The sequence below is a fragment of the Azolla caroliniana genome, unplaced genomic scaffold (assembly GCF_043228905.1).
Source record: "Azolla caroliniana isolate FFs.n. ecotype wild unplaced genomic scaffold, voAzoCaro1.0.p SCAF_6, whole genome shotgun sequence".
Lineage (NCBI taxonomy): Eukaryota > Viridiplantae > Streptophyta > Polypodiopsida > Salviniales > Salviniaceae > Azolla > Azolla caroliniana.
In genome coordinates, this window is record NW_028230441.1 from 9,615,775 (window position 1) to 9,623,291 (window position 7,517).

General features: G+C 40.1%; 2 protein-coding genes across 2 annotated transcripts; both read left to right on the top strand.

Annotated features, from left to right (window-relative positions):
- The first annotated feature begins 455 nt into the window (after positions 1-455).
- Positions 456-1,508, top strand: LOC147863028 (cold shock domain-containing protein 4-like). Its single transcript, XM_087321613.1, has one exon. The coding sequence runs from the start codon at positions 521-523 to the stop codon at positions 980-982; it is 462 nt and encodes a 153-aa protein (XP_087177739.1). The 5' UTR covers positions 456-520; the 3' UTR covers positions 983-1,508.
- Positions 1,509-5,088: 3,580 nt separating this feature from the next.
- LOC147863029 (BTB/POZ domain protein, putative (DUF177)) lies at positions 5,089-7,113 on the top strand. Its single transcript, XM_087321731.1, has 2 exons — positions 5,089-5,683; positions 6,510-7,113. Exons 1-2 carry the CDS (start codon positions 5,133-5,135, stop codon positions 6,928-6,930), a joined length of 972 nt encoding a protein of 323 aa, XP_087177857.1. The 5' UTR covers positions 5,089-5,132; the 3' UTR covers positions 6,931-7,113.
- The last annotated feature ends 404 nt before the right edge of the window (positions 7,114-7,517 follow it).

The window sequence follows — 7,517 nt, forward strand, 5'->3', positions numbered from 1 at the left end:
CTCTTGGTGATAGACGCTGTCAGCTTTTTATCCATCTTGGACGGTGGAGATCGAACGCGCCATCAGCGGTGCGACCTGCACCGTCCCTCTCCGCGATTCCCTCACTTGCCCTCTTAAGTATTTGGTAGTAGTTAGTCACGAGCTGTATATACATATACATATGTCCACATACATACATACATACATGTATATACATATAATATATATATATACATATATATATATATATATATGTATGTGAACGAGAAAAGAGAGGACATAGAGATTGAGGTAAAAGTAAGCATCGCCGTCCGATTGGGTGGTGGTGGGCCAAGGGGAGCCGTTGGATTCTTAAGTTTTAGCTACTTCTCTCGACAAACCCTAAACATTCTGCAGTTCTTCTTCTTCTTCTTCTTCATCTTCATCGTGTCGCACTCTTCTTCTTCTTCTTCTTCTTCTTCTTCTTCGTCATCATCATCACCATCATCTTCATCTTCACTTCCTGCATCGACTGCACGCCATCTCTACCCCCATCATCGCCATGTCTTCCGACCATGCCAAGAAGACTGGCAAGGTCAAATGGTTCAACATCACCAAAGGCTTCGGCTTCATCACCCCTGACGACGGCACCGAAGACCTGTTTGTCCACCAGACCTCCATACTCGCTGAGGGCTTCCGATCCCTCGCCGAAGGAGAGGAAGTGGAGTTCCTCATCGAGCAAGGCGATGATGGGAGAACCAAGGCCGTGGAGGTCACGGGCCCGGACGGCGCTCCTGTGAAAGGAGCCTCCAGATCCGACGGTGGAGGGGACGGTTATGGATCGTACGGTGGGCGTGGAGGCCGTGGAGGGGGGTACGGCGGAGGAGGCGGAGGCGGAGGTTATGGAGGAGGAGGCGGCGGCGGCGGCGGGAGAGGAAGGGGTCGAGGTGGGAGAGGTGGAGGAGGCTTCGGAGGACGCGGAGGAGGAGGAGGTGGCGACCGCGGCGGCAGTGGCGGTTACTAGATCTGACGCCTTTCCATTAGGTGTGCAAAATTAGGGCTTTCCTTCTACTTCTACTCCCCCTCCCTGTCGTTTTATCTTTGCACGAAGCCTTGTATTTCGTCATTTCCTTCGCCACGTCTCTACCTAATCTCACTCCCATGGTGGCCATCCATCGCTCCTTCAAGCTTCATCTTTAGGGTTTCTTCTTCTGTTCACGATGGTGGATCTCCATCGCCTCACTACAAAGCTTTAATTCCCTGTCTCCGTATCTCTACTGCAGGCACACCTCGAGGGAAGAGTAGATAATTTTTATCTTTCAGACTCCTGCGTGCCATTTTTGTCGTGTAATTTCTGGTTCTCATTCCAGATCTGGTTCGGGCGAGGAAGCCATAGCTGGACGAGATGTTCTCTGTAGGTTCCCCTCTCTCTCTGATATGTGTGGGAGAGGTTGAACTGATGTGATTCATAGAAAAAGCTCTGGTATTCTCCTTTGTATTTCTGGTTGTTGTTCCCTGAAAATTTTGAACACAGTTTGGATTTCTCATTATTGTCTTGTTCCCTTCATCCTCTTGATATGTACTAAAGTTATTTGTGTAACTTTCGCTTGGAAATTACATTGTCAACTGTCGTTTGGAGTAATTGGCAACTTATATGTGAGATTTGTCTCAAAGTCTTGTTCTTTTTGCTTGGAAATTATACTATCAGCTTTTATTTGGGAGTAATTGAAAACTATAGAAGATATTTGTTCTCATACTCTTGTTTATTTCTTATTCGTCATGTCTTTAATTACTCTTCAGAATGGATTGTCTCCTTCTGCAATGCTTCACCATTGTTTGTTGTAAAGTTTCCTCACTGACCTGAACTTTTCTATAAAGATATTATATTACGTTCAGCTGTCTAAGAACATTGTGTTATGCATATGCCTCTAAATGTTTAAAAGAATGTAATTTGTCTTGAGAAAAGATTTTGTTAACTTCTTTTCGAGTAGATCCTGTTACATGTGAAGGATGCTTGAGCAGCTTGGTGATTCGAGATGTATTTTTGTTTTAGAAGAGATATAACATTCTTATTCGATAGTGGTGAGAGTAATTGGAATATATTTTGGTCCTGTCATCTCTGAAATGGTTGGGGCTCAAGAAAACAAATTTGACATTATAATTATTGAAGTGAGTTTGGATTACTGTTTGCTGGATTTTGTTACACATATGAAGAATGTGCACATGTTGGAAATTTCCAATGGATTTCAATATTTTGGTTAACTTGAACAGGTGTAGAGGGAAGGTGAATCAGGTGTGTATGTAGTAGTACTAGTGAGTATTCAGAGAGGATTATGCATCTCTTACATATACCCGTGAATGCTATGTGGGTGGTGATGTAAACTAAATTTCCACTAATGCTTCTCTATGTAAATATTTCAGTTAACTGACATGGTGGATAGAGCATCTCTGGTTCCATTCACGTTGTTGCCATGAGAGTCTTGATATTTCTGTTTGGCAGTGCAAGTTCTTGGGTGTAAGTTTATGTACGTCAAATTGTTTTTCTCTTTGAAACATTTCTTTGGAGCAACCTGCTCTTTGTTGTTCCACATGGTGTTCTGTGATATCCTGCTTCTTCAGACACCAAGTCTTGGGTGATAATTTTGATTTTGCTTGAAACAATGATGCAATAACCTGACTGACAAATAGCTTCTGTTTTATTCACAAGGATTTTATGCATTGCCAGAGTATTGGTGTTTCTAATTGTAAGCCTATGCGTGCATGCTACCTTTATTAGCCTTTAGAGGCCAATGACATTTGATTGCGGAGAAATCAGATGCTACCATTCTTACCCTTTAGAGGCCAATGACATTTGATTGTGGAGAAATCAGATGCTACCATTATTAGCCTTTAAAGGCCAATGACATTTGATTGCGGAGAAATCAGAGAATGGCCGAAGATGTCTTGCATGTATTTGCCACATTGCAGCATGTATAGTCATGTTTCGGAAGGTGAAGTTCTATAATAAGAATGGTGGGTCCATGAAGAATATATTATTTGACTTTAGAAAGCATTTTAAGAGTAGGCTCTAATATAATATCCAAAACCTCATGAAATGGGATAGGAATTTATTGAAGTATACATTGATTCTACACATGCTCCCTTAAGTCAAATTTAGATGCTGTATATTATTATCGGAAACCATGGTCCACAAGTATTGTTGACAGGGAATGAAAGACTTTTCCCAAATATTGAAATGGATGTTCAACACAACCTTACTTTCCTCCAAATAATCTTTTTGTATTCAATGACCTATGTTGCTCGAAAATAGTTCTTGGGGAGGTATTTACAGTTCCCTTCAATACAGTCGTCCCAAATATTACATGTGATCTTATACATTCTCTTGATGACTAGTAACATGTGCACACTATATATATCCCATATGGATAACTCTGAAAGGACTAAACTTAGTGAAGCTCTACCATATGCAAGCTCAAACAAAAGTCTTGCATTTCAAAACGTTCCGTACATAGTAATGAGTTGAAGGGACAACATTTTTTTCCTTTTCATAAACTTCAACCATGTTGTGTGTGGGATACCCTTAGTAAATGATGTGATGGTAGGTTAACATGATAATAAAGTGTGACATTGGCAAAGGAAAAAATATTGCATAATAAACATGGAAGATGCAAGATAGGTTGCTAATGCTAATGCATGTTTGAAGGTGGGATTTGGGATTTCCTAGACATGTTTTTTGTGACAAGGTTGTGAGTAATCAATGCAATTATGATGCAATATATGCCTACATAACCCTATGAGGTGCACTTCCTCGTGATATTTTGTGAAGGGTTTCAAATGTCTCCAAGGTCTACTTTCAATTGAGCTAATCCGTAGTTGTGAGCATGATGATGAGTGATGGCTTGTTGAATCTTATATGATGCAAGTTTGATGATCAATGCAATTGGATATGTGTTGATGATCCTGTAGACTTCCCACTTTGTTTGATTGATGTGAATGACATTTTGCTTTAGTTTCCCATAAGAAGTGATTCAATGTCTATCATTCAAAGCATCAACAACTAGTTTTATGACTCCGCACAGACCATATACGGAACAATTTATGTATATCTAATGCCCAAAGTGGTCAATAATGCATCAATATTTACTTCACTCTAGCTAGTAGCCACATTTTTATACAATCTCACAATGAACTCCATTTCAATCAGTTTAATGTTGAGCCATTACTTAGAAAGGGATAATTATTTTTCTTTGTAAGTTTATCAACTCATGAGTTATGTATGAATTTTGCACTCCCAATGCCATATTCTCTCTATGAGTTCCGCTCCATCCCTAAATAAATAATCACGTGGAAAGGTAACCATCTCATGTGTAGAGACTCGAGAGAAAGTAATCGTAGCCAAGCAAGTGCTATGAAATGAAAGCCCAATATGATTGACTTTGGCTAGGCATGCAATCTCAAGGAATGCTTCATACCTTGTCACGTCTACAATAAGGACAACCCTTCATGTTTTTCTTTGGAACCAAGTAGTTACCATCATGAGCTCCTGTATGCGTTGAATCATCAAGTATCGTCTCAAAGCCTAAGTATAGTTCAAAAGTTTTCCGTAACCAACACAAATTTTGTAATGTGTCAGCAGTAGACCGCTTTTCCTTCTATGCCGTGCAAACGCCCCCTTTGCTACTATGATGTTGTGATGATGCCAATAGTTTTCTACCACGTCTAATCTATAACACCATTGTTGTTCATGGAACCAATGATCAATTTATCTCCATTTTGGAAACTAGGCCGGCCTTGCTGCCAATGGTTCGCCTCCACGTTAGCACCACACACCTTTTTTCGACCATTTATTTTACCGCCACGTTGGCAACACCATGGGGTCACCTGCACATCAGGACGACGCCGTTTTCCGACCATTCAGTTTTGCCACATCAGCACTATGTTGTTTTTCCGACCAATCATTTTGCGCCACATCAGCAACACGGGGCCCTTCTTTCACAATGGATGGATCATGAGTCACACACACACACACAACAAGCACAGGAGATCGAGAGAGTGTAGAGAAATAGAGAGGCCTAGTTTTGTAAATATGCATATAAAGAAGAAGAAGAAGAAGAAGAAGAAACAGAGAGTGTGTTCTGTTACCTGTATACAGTTTAAAGCTTTAGAATCTGGCCATGGCGTCGCTGCCCCTGTTCTCGCCACAACCCCTCTACTCATTTCAACCCAGACGAACAACCGCTCCTTCTCCCTCATCCTTCCTTCTCTGCCTCAATTCTAGCCCCTCCAAAAGATGCACCCCTCTTCGCAAAGACGCCATTTTTTTCTCTTTCTCCCCCCTTCTTCATTTCTGCAGCTCTGTTTCTTCATCTTCTTACTCCCCCTCCTCATTATCATTATCATCATCATCATCATCTTCTTCTTCCTCTTCTTCTACGCAGGATGCTATAGAAAGAGAAGAAGGGATGCCTATTCCAAATACAATAACGTTCAGGAGGAGCTCAACACAGAAGCACTATGAGTATTTGACGGATCTTGAGACATTAGGAATGGAGGATTTCTCTTCTGAATTGTCTCGGTCTGTGGCTATGTCGATGGGAATCAAACCAGATTCGAACTCTGCACCTTCCACAACACCCGTGTGTATTTCTATAGATGTTTCCAAAGAAGGAAGGGACCTCAGACTTGATGGTATTGTTAAAACATCCATAGCTCTCCATTGCTGCAGGTAATGCACACATACATGTTAAAACAAAGCATTTGCACTTCTGTCTTGTAAAAGCATGTAAGAGATAATGCCTTTCTTTTATGTGTCATTGAATTATCAAGCATACACGATGCATATGCTATTTTGTTTTGTGTTTATTGATGCTTGGATGGTGATATGTTTCTTTTTGTGCCTTTGCATTATCCAGCCCATGAAGCATTCACAAACTCCCTTTGTGGTATCGATGCTTGGGTGCTCTTATGTGATATTATGTATTTCTGTATGAATCCTTGCAGTATCAATCATAAGATGCCTACATTCACTTGATTCATAGCATTGGTACCTGTAGTGCAGGGACATGCACTTCATATCTCTCTGAATCCTTGCATTATCTTGCATTCAATGTGTTCACAATAATGAATCATGATATTAATTCATACATGTCACATGCGGCAATGCGTTTTATTATTATTTACTTCCACCTTGCTACCTAAATTTGTGGTATTAATACACATATTATAGTGCATGTCTTGTGTTGCCCTTGCATTAATAGGCATAAGGCGCATGAGCTTGCTTCATGATTTTGTAATTCAAACATCAGGTGAGGGAAGAATGATTTTAAAATAGAGGATGTTATGTGGCAGTGCATTTCTTTACATGTTCCTTGCATACACCACACATTCGCTCCCTTGATTTGAAGAATTAGTAGTTGTGTGCTGGGTATATCTTTATGTTTTTCATGGATCAATAGATTTCTTTATATTTGCTTGCACTGTTAAGCTATCAGAAACTAGTTTTGTTTACCTATTACCAGCGCTTACATCTACCACTACTCTCTATGAACTAGATGTGGGACTCCTGTCGGTGAGAGGGTATTTGGAGAATTTAGCCTTTTGCTGACCGAGAATCCAGTTGTTGAGCCGACAAAAACTCGTTTAGGGGTTGTTTTAGGAGGTGATTCGATGATGCCAGATGAAGAAATTGACTTGGAAGATGTTTTGGATCTAGATCTTGATGATAAGCTTCACTTCCCAAGAACGGATAAATCCATAGATATATCCAAATATATTCGTGATACCGTGCATCTTGAGATGCCATTGCAATGCTTATGTGATCTTCATTGCAAAGGTAAATGTATTGATTGTGGTATCAATCTCAACCAAGACTCTTGCAAATGTGATTTGGGTGCACATAAAAAGAATAGACAATCGATATGGGACCCATTGAGAGAGCTTAAAAAGAAACTAGAAAGTGAGGGTGCAACTTAGTGCTGTTTGAAGCTGATATTAAGGCCAGCCATGAGAATGGCAACTGTTTGTATACAAAAGCCTGAATCACAATGTGTGATTTATGTTCCCCCAAATGCAGAAGTTGTCTTATACTGTAAAATCTGAGAAAAATTAGGAGATTTCCCCTAGTGATGAAGTGAATGAGATGTCTTCTTCTGTTTCTTTTGTTGCTACTTGTCAAATATTTTGTTGTCGAGTTTCCTGAAATGTTAGGAAATCTAAAATGTGATTGGGTTTTTAATGACTTTCTTAATTATGAGTAGAGGATTCTGCATGGGCATCCTCTAAAAGGGATATTGAGCAATGAGCATGGATAGCTTCTTTGAAAGTATTTGGCATGGCTTATGATCTGAAGAGAGCAGTACTTCATGGTCACAACTAACACTATTGTCTCTCGAAAAGAGGAAAACAAAACCAATGTGATAGTTTAAAAGTTTAGTAAAAACAACAATACAATGGAGACCTAATGCTTTCCACATAATGAGGAGGTTTATAGGGCTCAGAAGTCTGTGTAATGAGGTTATGTGAAAATCAGAAACAAGACAAAAGGAAAAAGAAAAGGTTTG

Bases quoted from the DNA above. Each gene is read 5' to 3' on its own strand.
- LOC147863028 (XM_087321613.1), top strand. From the start codon at position 521: ATGTCTTCCGACCATGCCAAGAAGACTGGCAAGGTCAAATGGTTCAAC.
- LOC147863029 (XM_087321731.1), top strand. From the start codon at position 5,133: ATGGCGTCGCTGCCCCTGTTCTCGCCACAACCCCTCTACTCATTTCAA. The intron at 5,684-6,509 runs GTAATGCACACA...TCTATGAACTAG, and splicing joins ATAGCTCTCCATTGCTGCAG to ATGTGGGACTCCTGTCGGTG.